Source organism: Pieris napi, chromosome 17, assembly GCF_905475465.1.
Source record: "Pieris napi chromosome 17, ilPieNapi1.2, whole genome shotgun sequence".
NCBI lineage: Eukaryota > Metazoa > Arthropoda > Insecta > Lepidoptera > Pieridae > Pieris > Pieris napi.
Window position 1 is genome coordinate 8,489,996 of NC_062250.1, and position 17,576 is coordinate 8,507,571.

At 34.6% G+C, this 17,576-nt stretch overlaps 2 protein-coding genes and 1 long non-coding RNA gene across 3 annotated transcripts in view; 1 reads left to right on the forward strand and 2 right to left on the reverse strand.

Moving 5' to 3' along the window:
• LOC125057703 (neuropeptide SIFamide receptor-like) overlaps nucleotides 1-17,576 on the forward strand; it is a 103,844-nt gene that overhangs the window by 69,815 nt on the left and 16,453 nt on the right. The window lies entirely within an intron of this gene.
• Nucleotides 8,168-10,289, reverse strand: LOC125057704 (pupal cuticle protein G1A). The gene is made up of 2 exons (XM_047661531.1): nucleotides 10,166-10,289; nucleotides 8,168-8,613 (listed from the first exon to the last, which is right to left on the reverse strand). The coding sequence occupies exons 1-2, from the start codon at nucleotides 10,175-10,177 to the stop codon at nucleotides 8,206-8,208; spliced, it is 420 nt and encodes a 139-aa protein (XP_047517487.1). The 5' UTR covers nucleotides 10,178-10,289; the 3' UTR covers nucleotides 8,168-8,205.
• LOC125057706 lies at nucleotides 15,286-16,885 on the reverse strand. The gene is made up of 2 exons (XR_007118250.1): nucleotides 16,831-16,885; nucleotides 15,286-15,704 (listed from the first exon to the last, which is right to left on the reverse strand). It is a non-coding gene; the product is annotated as an uncharacterized LOC125057706 (long non-coding RNA).

Here is a 17,576-nt window from a genome sequence, read left to right on the forward strand (position 1 = left end):
AAAAGAAGGGATGCTGACGCATCCCTGCAAGCATCGTGCCCGACCTCCCCCAGCTTTCTAAACAGGGTGAATTGGCCGATGTGAAAGGCCCTTGCTGTGCCAAGGTCCATTCCACATCATTTGTGGCCGTATACTAACGGCTGATCGCGTGGCTGGATGCGGACAAGGCTACGCTGTTACCGTGTCCTGCCCCGGGCGATTGCTGGTGGCGCCGTGGGGTTTTAGTGGGTATGCACTGTTGTGCGAGTCCCACATAACCCTTCCCCACCAAGGTCAACCGTGCCTGCGGGAGGGTATGCGTAACGCATTTCCCCACGAAAAAAAAAAATAAAAAAAAAATAAAGGTCTCTTATATTTGAGCCGTTTACTGTATTACTTACTTTTACGGTTATATAATAGTTACTCTATAATGTAAATGCAATTCTCGTTATTTTTCATTCTTGCATATCGATGTCTAAAATTAGTCGATTTCATTCAAATATTTATTTCGATTTTACCACAAACATGAATGAGCATACAACGGAACTAAACTAATCATAACTTACTATTACGACCAACTTCAAATACACGTGTCAAATCCTCGGCTGCCATTGCGTAACATACAACATATGTACATTTAAATCTCGCATGAGTTTGTAAATTAAACCAAAGACTTAATAATAAAATGGGTTATAAAAATTGCTCTGTTTACTTCTCTAATAATTTTGTGGTAATGATATAAAGAATACCAGATGTATTTGCGATAAATTTATTTTCCAAAGAGATGGTAATGTGATTTCACTTTGTATTTAACGACGGGCGGATGCGCTACGATTGGAGAGTGATGTACTATTGGGGCGTGATATATCGGCGCATGATGGTATACCGGCGCGTGGTGATATATGGGTGCCTGGTGGACGATTGGCGCGTGGTACAGAGGAGCATGGTGGATTCCTGGATATACTGCTGAATGGGCTAGGTATCCAGGCGCTGGCTCCGCCACTGTTACTGCTAACACTGCGAAGAGCTAAAAAAAATATTATTATTGTGGATCGAAATATTCATTAGGCTAGTTCGTAACTAGGTCGTAACGTGAGATTATATAGCCTATTTGTGAATAAAAAAAATTGAGAAGGACACCCAAATCGCCAATGCAATATACGATCTATTCTTAAATCATCAAATATAACATTAGTAATTTCCTCGTAATCGTGACTTTTGTATTTCTTATTTGAATGAATTGCTATGCAATACAAAAATCCGTGAGATTAGTTGTTGATTCTATAATTTTTTTATAACATTTGGTTATGCACTATCATATTTCTTTTTTTTTAAGTTTTTTTCCTTACTATCGTTGCCTGCAAGAGATCGCTTGTTACCAATAAGGCCGCCCGTTGCAACCCTTATATTTTTTTTGTATTATGTAATTTGTTTTTCTATAAATGTAACGAAGTGTAAACAAATAAATCTCATAAAAAATAGTCAATCTCTAACGATGTGTTTGAGCAGTGAAATACCGCGACAAAAGTTTTTTTATAACTAGTATATAATAAAAAATAATAATTCCTTGTCAAAGCAATAACGAAGCAACGAGAATGTAGGTCGTATGTCAGGTATAACTTAATTAGGTATTAAAGGTACTTACGATAAGCAGAAGTCGTGTCATCTTGATAAACAGGTCCTGTATGAGCTGTCCACAGCTTATCTGTCTATATATACTTATCTATGTATAGCCTTACACCATAGACATAAATGTTATAGACTTCCCGACTTTTGTAATCGTTATTGTAATTGATGATATAATTGCTTTGTATTTTCTCAATTCATCCTCATAATACATTTAATAAGTTTTTTATTAATTATTCATTATTCATTTAGGTTGTTGTAAAATTAAACACTTCAAATTATGGCCAGCCATTTTAAGTAATTACATAAACTGTTACAAAGACGTCTTACATAAAAAAGAAACCTATGCAATTGATTTCTTCTCTCACTCACACTTCCGCAGCGCTATCTTTTCCAAAATTTTGCAATAATATATCTTTTAAGATTACTTTTTAGATCACATATTAATAGTTTGTAAGGATTCTGTTAGTTAGCAATCATTATTAAGTATAAAACATGCTATGTTTGCCTGTTAAAGAGTGCCAAAGAGGTTTTGTTGTTATTTTTGTGTGTTCCTAGATTTAAGCACTTAATGTAAAGCCTGTGGGAAAACCTTTTCAATACCTTGTCTAATGTTGTTGTCCTAAGGCGTTGAAGTTTCAACTACATTTATTATAATAATAATATATAATAACCATTAGGATTTAGGGCCAAACCTGACAAAAAAAACGCAGGTGTATGTGAAATTCAGCGCCTCCCAAATGTGGGGCCTAGCCTTGCCTTTGCCAATGGGGAATACAACATCGCTTTGGAATACTCTCGAAGGTTTGAAGGAATGCCAAGAATTGCCAAGAAACTATAAATCGCTATAATCCCGCGAGTTTCCTTTATTTTGTCTTGCCAAAACAATATGTTGAATATTATTTTGTAAAGACTATTCAACAATAATGGTTACATTTCAGTCAATCTACATAAATTTCCTATAAATTAGAAACTCACCCCTTGCTCTGGAGTTTCACTATCTATTGGTGAAACTCTTATGAAAATCCGCTCAGTTTTTGAGTTTATCGCGTTAATATGTAAGGGTAAAGATTTATAAACATTCCGCTACCTCTACTATATTCAGAACTTTCTTACTAGTTAGTGGAACTTAAGTTCTTATAAATAGTCAACACTCGGTGAAATAAACTGCTTCTAACTGCTATAAACCCTTTCATCAGAGAATCTTCCTGATATACGGAATAATCAGTAAAGTCGGGTTAGAATTAAAATAAGATACGGTTGTATTAGCCCCATGGCCCGGTGACATTCTTGTTAAGGCTGTGAGGTCGTTTATATGTCGGTCAATGGCGTTTTTTGCACTTTACACTGGTTTGTACATTAATTACTTAATTGTCGTTAGATATGTAGACTTATGGTTTATTATAGATTAATAAGCGTGAAATTCACACTGATTTTGATCTGATCCGATAGCTACAATATTGTTATTACACTCTTTTATTTGAAATAATATTAATATATTACTAGGCAAGATATTGGTGTATTAGCCCTGTGGGATCAGCGAGCGACCCTAAGGTAGTACTTCTGAAACCTGTGCACCAATGGACTCTCTGTCTATGTACTTTTTCGTAAGGAAAACATCGTGAGGAAACCGACATGCCTTAGAATCCAAAAAGTTAACGGAGTCTGTCAGACATACAAGGCTGATCACCTATTTGCCTTTTAGCAAAAACAAATGACCACGAAACTGCCGAAATCTGAGACCCGGATCTTAAAATGACCTTAAAAGGTTGTAGCGCCCCTGTATTTTTGCAAATGATTAGATATTATATGTTTCTGAGTCTATTTTGTGAATTATATTTCTTTATTGGTTGGGATTCTGTGCCTGGCATACATTTTTGGGTATAAGATGTGCATTTTTTTCATTATAGTGCACATAGCATGAAACATCCACTGTTCAGCTGGTGCTTCAACCCACAACCTCAGGGTTGAAAAGCCACGTTGATCATTGCCACTACAGCAAGGAAATTAAATGAAATTTTATAACAACAAAATTCAATAAAAATCAACCAAACATAAAACAATAGAACCTAAAAAGTTTAAAGTAAAAGAATCATTTTTGTTTTCATTGTGAACAGCCTAATTGATTGTTAAGCCTTCGCGACAAAAACTCTTAGAAGCTTTTTAAGATAATTCCATTTATATAATTAATATTTATTTTCGCAAAAGTTTAGGGATATTGGAGGAAACAACATGGCGGCCTAATTAAAGTTCTTTTATCTCATCTCAGTAAATTCGCCGTGCTTGTAGAATAAAATTATCGTTGCAACACTGGTTTAATATTTATTTATTCACAAAAAATACATACACTATCCTTACAGTACTAAACTAATACGATAATATCTAAAAAAAAGACATATAAGAAAATATATAATACTAGCTGACCGGGCAAACGTCGTTTTGCCATGTATATCATTTATAATAAAAAATAGGGGTTGATCGTAGAGGGGTGAAAATTGAGGATTGTATGTATTTTTGTATGTTGTATCATAAAAAAATAGAAATTAAAAATTTTGTCTAAAAAATAAATAAAAAAAATTAGGGGTGGACTACCCCTAAAATTTAGGGGATGAAAAATAGATGTTGGCCGATTCTCATAGATACCGGATAAGCACAAAAAATTTCATCAAAATCGGTCAAGCCGTTTCGGAGGAGTATGGCAACGAAAACTGTGACACGAGAATTTTATATATTAGATTAAATACCTATATAATTGTAAATACCTAAGATATTAATATGTGGGAAACCCTTTGTATACCTTATACTGTTGTTTCAACCGAAAGGTAGGATCCCCGACTAGTCTTACTGACTGGCTCAAAGATTCCTTAACAAAGGGACCGCGTTAAATAAACTTATACTGAAGAACCTTAGTTAATACCTCTTTAGTTTACATTTTGAGAGGGACAGTTTTTATATACAGTTTGGCTTTAATACTATATGGTTGGTACATTTTTACGGACGGCCTTTAAATTTCCAACCTTCTCGTGTAATGTAAGGGCAAGACGCCTATATTATACATACAAAATATTCCATTGCACCATTCTAGCTAATGTACACAATTTGACAAATACGAAGTGTACTTTGATTAAAAGAGTGTAAATGATTTGTTTTCTATGGACTTCTTATGCTTTTGTCTCACACTGAGCTTTTATCATTTGTTATTAGGTAAGATTTTTTTGCTTTATAAGCCAGTTCAAAGAAAAAGCAGGTAGTACATGGTAGAGAGTGGCTCAGTGCAGACAGAAATGGCAGGATTTGGAGGAGGCCTTTGCCAAACAATGGTCAAACAGATATCTAGAAAGAATCATATAATTGGAATACTTAAATTAGTAACTATTATTACTACGCGAGTTATTTTATCTATTTATTTATGTGAAGGTACTTCAGTCCGTCGAATGAACCAATACGTTAGTTTTATACCTAAATAGGACGGGAATTTCCGTTCCCCTGAGGACAAGTGTAATCAGCCACTGGTAGGTTGTATTGCTAACCTACATGCCTAACTGGGTCGGTAGGTAAACAGGTATAACATATCGAATCCTTATGATAAATTACCTTTCAGCTTTTTTGCTTACACGACATTGCCAATTCCGATACAAATTTTATGAAATCTTATGTTTGTTTAAGAGCACTTGATGACATACTTGGATTATGTATTTAAATGCTTGATTGATTACAATTCTATACTTTATTACCATAGTTGTTATTAATAAACTATATAAGTGATTGAGGTCTGACTTTATCTACCTACAAACTCAAATATATTGGAGTTTTGGGATAAAACGTCTCACAGATAGCAATCATGTAAAATAAATGTTTTATTATTTTTAATTTACTAATTAATTTTAAACTAAACTTTATGCGACCATGAAACACAAATTGATTACTAACTTGTCAAATTAGAAATTCTATACTACCCACCTTTAAAATTAATCCTTAATTAATATAATGAAAAGACCAAAATATCTTGTATTATTTATTGCACATAGTATTATAACTTAAATCTTAAATAAGAGAGTAAATATTTGGTTAAAACTGGCACTGGCATCATTACAATTACGTCATATTAATAATACCAAATCGTTTTATATACGTAATTAATTAATAATTCTTGTTTAATGCTAACGTTAGTTATCTAACAAAGGTAAGATACTTTAGGTTCAGAAGATATTAAATAAAACTTTTTGGTCTAGAACTGGCAGTACATCGAGCGTCCATTGGGAAGTCTTTACTATACAAAAATACCAGTGTCATACTTTGGACGATAATTGTCAATACTCCTATTTAAAGAAAAATGGAGTATGCCAGAACGGGTTTATTGGATGAGAAAATAATGTGCTGACGTGAGATACAGCTATTGGTACATGGTGGATGATCGGGGCGTGGTGTATTATTGGAGTGTGGAAAAACGGGTGAAACACTGACAGAAGAATTGGCTTCGGCGCCGGCACTGGCTTGCCACTTGCAGCAGCTAATGCTGATAGTATAAGCTGAAAGAAATCATACAAAGAAGTGATGATTTATTTTTAGGTTGACATTTTGATATGGTTGACATTGATTTATATGACAAAACGTTACAAACAAATAAAAAGTATATAATAAAAATATAAATAATAATAGTTTTAACATCTCGCAAGTCACACAAATCAGACTTGGAGGCACAATTCAAATTTCCATACATATCACATCCACATCCGTCGTTCCACAACTGAGCGTTTTTTAAGGCAGTTTTTGCCGCGCACCACCACTATGTGGAACCAACTGCCCGCTGAAGTTTTTGCAAACGAATTTAACTTCGGGTCCTTCGAAAAAAGAGCGAAATAATTCTTAAAAAGCCGGCAACGCACTCGCGAGACCTCTGGCATTGAGAGTGTCCATGGGCCCGCCGGTATCTCTTAACATCAGATGAGCCTTCTACCCCTGTTCTATATAAAAAAGTCAAATATATTTTGTTAATATTCTTTTTAAATAGGATATGTTATTAGTATTTTTTAAAACATTTATAATCCTTTTTACTGGCTAACTGACACTAGTAAAGTTAATCTAATGAATTATGATTTTAAGTTTAATAACTCACCAAGCAAACAATTTTGGTCGCCATCGTATGGTTTTGAATCGAATAAATATCTATACTAAAACATCGCAATATATACAGCTAGTAAAAATCTAAATAATTCGGTTGCGCCTCTCCAGTTCATATATGGTTAGTTATTTACCATATAACAGCTCGAATTTCTAAACAAATTACGTGGAAAAATTCTTTTTGTATGTAAGTTAGATTTTCCTTGAAGCGATAAAAGGTATACACTTACCTAACATACTATGTAGAACATCTGATCGGTTTGACATGAGGATGTGATGTTGATGATAGGTAATATAATACAAGGGTTGCCTGGAAGAAATCGCTTGTTAGCGATAAGGCCGTCCGTTGCCTTATAACTTTTGTAACCTGCTTTTTTTATTTTTGTTATGTGTATGTTTTTGATTAAGGTAATAAAGTATAAATAAATAAAAAAATTGTGTATTTTTTTTCACAGATAAAATAATTAGAATGTCTTAAGTTTAGAAATAAAGAAATCTGAGGCCAATAATATGGGTTGTAGCCCCATGGCGGTTAGAAAAAATATTAAGTAATCTAAAGCGTTAGCAACCTCGCTAACACTCGATTTCGAATCTTACCCTAATAATAATAATATTCATTTGTCTAATTTTACTCAATTTTGAGAATATAGTTAAATTTAATCTGTTATACTCCATTACAAGTATATTTTAATAAAAAAATTTGGTACTTTTACGATAATAAAAAGAAACTCATTTTAATTTTTTTACGTTTGGATTGATGCAATTCTTAATTGAATATTTTCCTGGGAAAGAAAGAACTAACTAATACCAATAAAAATGTTGTTTGAGACGACATCCCTTTTAATTTCTTCTTCGTTGATAGTTGAAATAAAGTATACATTGTTTCTACGGAGTTCTGTATAGGTCGATATACAAGTAGCATCGTTTGTGACATACACTTTGCAATGTTTGTTTCACCAGAAATGGAGTTTAGGAAATCCGGATTGAGTAGTTGTTAGTTATTGTGTCATTGACGTGACAACGTCTTATAAATCGATGGAGCCGGCTGCACGCACGAAAAAACATGACTCATGCGGCGTTACCTCGCTCTGAGGCGTTCCATTTAAGGCTTGAAGTGCAAGCGAGAGTGCGAAGCGACAGAGAGGCACAATCGGACTCCGCGCTCTTCAGCGTTCGACATCTGTCTCTCTCCTACTTGAGTGAGCGATTCGTGACGTTGTCACGTTCAACTATCGTCAGTAAACCGACTTTACAGACAACCGATTTTTATCAATTTCTAATTTCTAACCTTTTGTTATTTCTTTTGAAAAACTTTAACGCCCTTATATTTATATCTTAAAACAACTAATGAAGTTTTCAGTAAACGTTTCGGTAGTTGCCTAAGGAAACAATGGAATTAAAATTTAATTAAATTCTAATTAGGAGTAATTAATAGACAATGTCGGAGGTAAATCGTTTATTAAAGCCTAGTCATTTAAATTAGTGGATAGCAATAACGGGGAGAGCTTTGATGGGAGAGTGGTGGACAACTGAGCTGCTGTGGGCAACCGCTGATGGGACGGTCTTGACTACAACGGGGGCAACAGCGTGTACTACTGGTGCGTGAACCAATGGTGCGTGAACCACTGGGGCGTGTACTACTGGTGCGTGAACCACTGGGGTAACAACGGATTTGACTACGGGATAGGTAGCGACCACGGGTGTGTGGACGGCGTGCACCACTGGAGATCCGTGGCTGACAACCTGGCTGCTCTTGGTGATGGTGGTCTTGGAACCCACAACTGGGACGGTGTGAACCACTGGGCTGTGGACTGCAACAACTGGGGTCTGGTGGAGGAGGACTCCTGGGGCGGCGGCGGCGCAAGCCACGAAAGCAGCGAACAACACCTGTAATACATATTAAGTTAATATAACATAGTATGATATAGCCTGCGACACATACTGTCATACTATGAACAAAAAGTGAAAAGGGCTATAACTGAGGGTACTCATAAATAATTGGAATTTGTAGATACCCTACGATGCGAGAAAAAGATCTGTCCGGAATGTAAAATGAAAGGCGAAACGGTGGCAGTTTTTAATTGTTATTTATCAAGCGAATCGACTCGCTTGTATTTGGACAATATTGGTCCATTTTCTATCAAAAGCATATCGTTTCGTCTTTTGTTTTACATTCTTCACCTCACGTTAAGGGGTTACTGGACCTTCCCGGCGTTATCATCAAAAACTACGAGTATTAACAATAATAAAATGCCATTATATGAATATTGACTTATATTGTAAAACAAAGTAAAGTAAATTAGGAATTTCGTTTACCACATAGAACCTAATGGAACTAAACTCAGCGAAAAAGCTAAAAGGAATTCAGGTTTTTATGATCGCATTTATTATATGATTATTGGTAATTCGTATACCAGACAATACCTTACACTGAATATATAATGCTTTGTTTAAGGCTTTGTTATTATACTTTTACAAATGAAATTTAAATAGCTTAATAAAAAATACTAGAATTCATATTAATATATAATGTATAATAGCTGAATTAGTACATTGTGTGTGTTTAAACGTAAAAATAATCAGTCCTTGAGGCCAAAACTATTGTCTATTTATTTCAAATAAAATTACAATATTACGTATGGTGTGTCACACTGTTGGAAGTCATAATAGCGAAGCAAAAGAAGCTTTTATAAGTTTAACTAAAACAATTAAAAGCTTGGGCCCGGTAAAACTGTAAGTTCTTTAAAAAACAGGACACGGTTAATTAACATTTAAGTATCACTTTTACAATAGCTTCTTAATATTTCGCAATTTAAAGAAACCTTATTTAAAATTTAAATTGAATCCCTAACGATCACTTCAAACTTATCTGATCACAGTTAGAAATAGTCGTTTCGTTAATGGTTAATATTTCGAAACAAAAGATGTTAAAAGGTTAGTTTGATTTGTAGAAGGACGCGACCTGACCTGCGATCAGATTAAAGAAATATAAAAAAGATTAATAAATCAATAAAAATATATTGATATAGTACACTTTTCGCACATATTTATTCATCTCAAATAACATATTGAAACTTTTTCTAGATTATCAATACGTTGTATAAAAAATATGAAGTTTCTAATTATCGCATCGGTTAGTTATCGTTTATAGAATCAATACATATCTTTCGAAGTATGTAATGACGTGCCACTGCGCGGTACACTTGCGGTGCCTACCATTTTTCTCCTCATTTAACTATTTCGTGTAAATTAAATATTACTCTCATGTTTTGGAAATAAATAAGATTTTTTTTTTTTATTAATGAAACCATTGTTTAATGGCTCAGAGCCTTAATCAAGCACTCAGAATTATTAATTAATTTAATTTAGTAAAATTAGAAATAATTAAATTACACTAAGATTTTTAGATTGCTATTTTAAAAAAATCAAAAAAACTCACGAATTTCTGCATGTTTAGTAGATTTTGGTAGCGAACAAGAGGTGATAGATGATACCGTGAGGAGGTAGCCGAAATATCTAACTTGATCTCCTCGATGGCCAGCTTATATACCAACTGCCGAAACTTCACAATTGCGTACTTGAAATTCATATTTCACAAGCGACGAATAAGTTTAAATGGATACGGTATTTTATACACTGGCTGATTGCCTTCAACGAGCTGTCAAAAAAGTTAACATACTACGTGATCCTTTTATCTTGTTATTTTCCTTTAACAAAGGATTTACAATAATTATAATAGTTGAATATGTTTCATTGCGTTACTTTATAAGGTATATTGCTTTATTTTTCAGTAAGATGTTTGTATAAGGCAATATATTTGTATATGTTTATAAAAACATTTGAATTAAATTACCGTTATTTTTATTTAGAACCCGTCCAATAAGAAAAATAACAATGGTCCTACAACCTTCTAAAAAACAACCGTCTGGGCTTCAGGTTTTAGTATGTTTCGTGATCATTTGTATTGTCTGATAGGGTAGCCTTCTGTGCCTGACACACGCCGTCGACTTTTTGAGTCTAAGGCATACCGGTTTCTTCGCGATGATTTCGTTTCCCATCACCATATGAGCGAATGCGTGCGCACATAGAAGTCCGTTGGTAAACAGCCAAGGATCGAAGCTCCGATTAGAGTCGCACACTGAACCCACTAGGCCATCACTTCTCTTTAACCAATATAAAGCGATATGAACTAAATATTAGACAACTAGCAAGTTCATGTAGGCCTTTTTTAAACGCTATAATATAATTATCATATATTTTGAATTACATACAAATAATATTAAACTCTAAACCTACATCTTACAAATTATTAAATTATATGCCGTATCCATCGAGCTTTCACCTTCGTTTCTCATGTTTTAAGACAAGTTTGGATTTATTATTATGAATATAATAATATGAATGTATGTCGAGTAAGTAGGTCGATGCCAAGTTCACTCACTTACGTAACTAATCGTTTATAGTATCAATAATAATATACTTATAGGAAGCGAACATTAACATAACCTATAATCATTGTTAAAGTTTACTTATCATTTGTCTTTTGTTGTAATACAATCAAATAACCATAGAATAATGATCGATGAAAATAACAAAAAAGTCTTCGTAGAAATAAGTATACGGTATATTTGATTATTATTTCATATTTTTAATATCAATACTGTCCAGTATTGTTTATTATTGAAATCTCCCCAAATAGCCAATATTTTCTAAATTGTCAGGAAGAAACTGTTAGATCGTACTTTTACATTTATACCAGTTTTGTAATGTAGATAAAGTGTTTCTTATCAACACTGAATCGAATCTTATTTTTTTACCACCATCAGCATCATCAATGGCAGACCCCTGTAGGGCTTAGCCTCCGCAAGTAAATTTTGCCATCGCAATCTATTTTGTGCTTCTTGTGTCCAACTTCGAACACCTATTCTTTCGAGGTCATTGAAAACTCCATCCCACCAACGCAGCCTCGGTCTACCTTTTCTCTTGCTATCAGGTTGTGAGTTCAGTCGCGGTTGGGGTTCTGTCATCCGCCATTCGTTGCACATGTCCTAACCACTTTAGCCAATTGCTTTTTATGAATTGGAACTTGATGTCGACAAGGAAGGCCCCAGGTCTGTTTTAAGTCCTAACGTTCCAGGCGAAAACATAGTCCATATTCTTGCCAGATATAGATAAGACCCATCCGGTTTTATATACTTAAGGTTGGTATTTGGATTTGACAGGTGATTAGCGAATTTCAATCCCGACACTTGACGGGGCCGCCTAAGGCACTATGCCTGGCCCTTAATTTCGGGCTCGATCCCTTCTCTGTTCTGATTCAGCTACTTAAGTATAGGAGGAACGACGTAGACGTGAACAGCTAGGACTGGCTGATATTACCCCTTTAAACCACAGCTCCGGGTGTAGTAAAAGTATTTCTCGGCATTTGGAGCAAAAAGTGATCCCATTAAGATCCAGCGTCTGCTTTGACTATGCAGATCTTGTTGCATAGTGTCAGTTATCTGACCCCCCCCCATCTTTTTAACACATTCGGATATAATATCGCATCGTCAAACTTATAACGGATAGAATAGAGAAGAGAAGAGAAGTTCATGTTCATGAAAGAAAGTTCAAGAAAGGCTAAGACACCGATTTTTTAAAAAGGGGTCACAGAAATTTAAATAAAATAAGTGTAAACAAAACGTTTCAAAGTAATACGTATTAGGGAAAAATACTTAATACCTTGCATTTTTCTTTAAACATTTAAATACAAAACCTACATTTTACTGTTCGCAAACCCTGAACTGTCTATAAACGCACACAAAAACTCATTATTCCAAAATGTCAAGTTGTCAAAAACAACAAAATTTTACACAAATAAACTTTTATCGCCTTAAGATCCTTGCATTAAAAGGTTTAATATTTAATTTCTCACCACAACATTGGACTCGACAGTTGAGGATCATACGCGATAAGATCGCTGCTGTATCACTTAATTATTTGGTAATTGATATTTACTTGAGCGTTTTATTTTTGTTTCATTTACGAGGTTGTTTGCGATAAGATGCATCTGTGTACGGTAGCCTCCAAAAGGACAGTATCAAGATGCACAGTAATCATTTTAAGTAAAAATCCTAGTGTACAGCCTTGCGATTCTGCAACTCACTTTTCGAACTCACACAGCGGTTTTTACAGAATCGCAGGGCTGTACAATAATTGTATATGCAACAACCTGGCAAAATGTAACCAAGTGTCGGGACTAGTATCGAGATAATTTCCATTTTGACAGCCTACTGTTTCTTATCTATACTTTTTGAATCTGTGTTTATTTTTAATGTCATAAACCATAATTTTAACAAAATATATTAAACAATTTTATTAGTAAGAAATATTATTATTTCATGTTACAAGAACCTAAAATCGTTTAAAAGGATGTATTTTATGATACTGCTTAAATTGTTGAAAGCAAAACCGTTTTATAATAAAATTAATTGTTTGATGTACCAAAACCCTTCAATGGGATAATATTCTAAACATATGTAAGGTAGAATGTCAGACGTCTGTTCAAACTGAAAATATAATCGTCAAACCCAGTACCTCTCGGTACAACCAACACCACGAACGTTCACCACTAACCGCTAGCAACTTCAAATTAACAGTGAACTTCTTAAAAAAATTCTACCCATGGGTTATAAGATACAATACTTTGCAAAACACTCAAATGAGAATGATTTTGATTCAAACAAAAACTAGTCTGGTTAAAAGCTCTCAAAAGCTTCAAAGAGTACAAAAATACACTTTCGCGACAAAAGTGAGAGCTTTTGTCATAACTTGAATGAAACAAGTAATAAGTAATGATCACTCTAAGCTTATTTGGGTTCTAGTAGGGAAATATTCCTATCGTATACGAAAATGTTTTTTATAGTTTCGCTTGCGCGTATAATCATGGTTTTAATTTTGACAATTATACAACACTTCACATTTTTAAACTAAATCCTAAATATTAAACTATAAGAATTATCTTATATTTTGTGTGTGTCAGCAATGAGATATACACATTATGAACAAATTAATATTCATCAAATAATACTGTTTTTTTGACAAGAGTCAAACCAGTGCTGACCACGTGTGTGCAGAGTGTAGGTTACCGACATTAGAGGGAATGGTTACGCTGTTTTGTTAAAAGCATATCTGTTTTTAATTACCACTTCTGGCAGCTGGTTCCACAAAGGGGTTTGCGCGGAAGAAAGTGCCGTAAGCGGTATGCTGTGAAACGCCAGGCGGCGAGGTGGAAAAGAAAAGAGTATTAAAGCTTGACGTCCGGTAATATGCCATGATATAAACAGTAGATGCAGAAGGAACCAGCATTGTGCCGTTTCAATAGACGTAATAAGATTAATTATCGATCTCATCAAATAAATAAAAGATCGCTTATTAAAATAATGTTTATTGCACATAAATTTTTATTAGATATCGAAATAAATCATGGTTAAATACTTAATTTCCATAATTGTAGGCTAGGCTCAGACACGCGTTTATTAGAGGTCAGTGACACTGCAATTTATCTTTTATTACCTTGATGGAACCATTTCAAAGCCATGCTATTACTAAGGCTCAATTTAATAGGTAATATTATTTCGTATGAAACAGGGTTTAAATGTGCGTTTGAACCATGGCAATATTGTTTGTAGTCAATACTTGCTCGTTATAGATAACATCGCAAGGAAACCTAGACAGTGACAAAAATACTATGGAACAGCAACGGACGGCTTCGTTTCGTGGGAGTTTTAAATATAGCGCAACGAAGTGTTGGAATGATATCCCTCCTCCGCAGAAGAGTCTTAAATTAAAGTCTAATTTTATTCGCAGCTATAAGATTCGTCTACTAACTGAACAAAAATCCCATGAAATCTAGTTTTTAATCCGCTCAAAAAAAATTATCTACTTCTATTTACATTTTTATTAATTTTACTATACACTATACTCAAGACTTCATTACGTACACTGGTAACTTTTATTATTATTTTTTCTACTGAGTATTTATTACATTCCTTTTCTTTCTTTTTTTGCGACTGAGGCGCAAACTAGATGCTGCGGTATCTGGTAGAATGACCAGCGCTGTGGAACATTCTGCATGATGCTGAGCCAGGGCCAATTACAGCCACAGCACACACGCAAACACTTGAAACGAACCGAATGGGAAAAGGGATTTTTTTTAATTGTTTTTGATATCTCTCATTTCATTTTTTTTATGTGTGTGTATTTTTGTTTGTAATAAATGTTATGTCTATGAACAAAGATAATAAGGATTAACAAGGTGACTTATGCGACCCTAGACATCGTCATGTTAGTTTTTTATTACTCAGGTTTTACGAATGTGGGTTTTAAATAGGACCTGTCCTGTCCGTTCTTTTTAACAATCCAGTTATTTAGTCTTTACATTTAAACTCAAGTTAAACGGTTAAAGTGCATTACAGACTTACTCCATTTAAACCCTTTTTATTGAAGACTAACAGTCTAGTTTATACTAATGTCTACTACATTTGTACATTCTTATGTTTATAGGTATTGAAAAAATAATAATAATTTAAAATTTAATGGTAAGCATAATATGGCACAGTTTCATGTACTTCCGAGGAATGATGAGTAATAGCAGAGTCAGGAGTCTTGTAAGAGTAGATAGAGGTGGCGGGGAAGACGACTGGGTGGTGCTCTACTGTGGTCACTTGGTGTAAGGGTGCGTGGTAAACGGCAGGAGCGTGGTAAACAGCGGGAGCGTGGTAAACAGCGGGGGTGTGGTATATTGCTGTACTTCCATGGTCGACAACTTGGTTGCTGTGAGTTGATGTTGTCTTCGCAAGAGGAACCATCAATGGTGCGTGGAGTATGTGGCTACTGCCGTGGTCAACCGTTTGACTGCTGGTCGTTAGGGTTGACTTGGCTAGGGGTACGTAGTATCCCGGGGCCGCGAATGCGCTTGCTAGAAGTGTGATGAATACCTGGAATTGTATTGAACCATTTTAAGTTAAAGCACAAATAAAATTTCGCAAAACATGCCAGTGTCATACGTGTTCTTATCATAATGTTTAATCAAAATTATAATTTTAACTGTAATAATATGTTTACAAATGAGCAGTGTTGGCCTAGTGGTTCAGCGTGCGACTCTCATACCTGAGGTCGTAGGTTCGATCCCCGGCTGTGCACCAATGGACTTTCTTTCTATGTGCACATTTAACATTTGCTTGAACGTAGAAGGAAAACATCGTGAGGAAACCGACATGTCTTAGACCCAAAAAGTTGACGGCGTGTGTCAGGCACTGGAGGCTGATCACCTACTTGACTATTAGATTAAATGATCATGAAACAGATTCAGAATTCTGAGGCCAAGACCTAAAGAGGTTGTAGCGTGTTTTTTTTTAATATGTTAACAAAGTAGGTATACCTAATTGACCCAAAATACTAATTATCGCGTTGGCATAAAAATAGCCTAACATTTGGGTGAATTTTTCAATTGCAACACTAATTATTATCAGAATATTAATCACCTTAAAGGTAAACTGTGAAGCGCAACAATTAATTATGCTATCAAGGTGATATAGGTTAGCGGTAACCACATTATATGCAAATTTCCAAGGCAAAAGATTAGTGTGTTTTTGGCAGGCATTAAAGGCCATTTATAAGGTTCTCTTTTGCAATATCAATTTAAATCAGTAAATTAAAATTGTATTTTTCTATAAACTATGACTTTTTTCTTTTTTTTAATGGCTCTGGCACGATTTATGCATTAGCCAGCGTCAAGTATAGGATTTTTTATAATTCGTGCTTGTCTTTAGAAATTCGACCGTGTCCTCCATGTACGGTTAAAGCACTCGCCCGGTACCGCCCAACCCTCCCAAAGGCCGAGAACAAATTTAAATTAAATTAAAACTTGCCCTCGAACCGGGAATCGAACCCGGTACCCCTCACCTAGCTGCCACTTAATAAGACTGCTAGGCTATGAGGCCCCTAAAATGACTTAAAAGTAACTAGATTGTTATGATTGATACGTTTTGATATTTAAATATAGTTATTTCGTTATCAATGAATCGTATAAAACCGAATTGCTATGAACATATTTTTACTTACGATTTTCTCCATTTTTTGTGAGTACTAAATCCCGACTGATGAGTAATGAGAGGTGTGTGAGCTTTTTATATCTTGAAAAATATCGATCGCCCCAGATATTGAATTACGGGGGTGATTGTGCAATTCGCGAATTGACCGTTTTGTTTTTGCCTTGGTATATGTCAATTAATGATTAGCATAATTACTTATTGAGTACATGTTCAATCGACCATACTCATTTTGATACAATTACATTTTAGATTAATATCTATGTTGCAAATGTCTGACATGTTTTGATGCTATATTGTATAACATATATCTGTGGGCGAACAACCATTCTCAATATTTATTTGATACACTTCTTATTAATGTCGCATAATATGACGTATTGTTCAAAAATATAAATTCTAAATTGATTTAAAATTTACTACTAATATATGAAATAATATGTGAACATTACAACATTTTTATATTGGTTAATGAGCAATAGGCAATAATAGGTTATTCCAGATTTTTTAAACTGGCGATTCAGTAGTTCCTTTTAATAAACATATAGGTCGTAAGTAGGATCAGCATTCTACACGCCGTAGATTTTTTGGGTTTGCCATATCTATTGATTCACAACCGTGATTCAAACTTACGACCTCAAGCTCAAGTCGTCCGTTCAAGCCACTAGGTCAATACTATTCCATCCAATTCCAAATCCATTCCAATGGACAGGACAAGGATGGATTGGGTATAAGGTTGTGGAAGAAATTTACACGTAA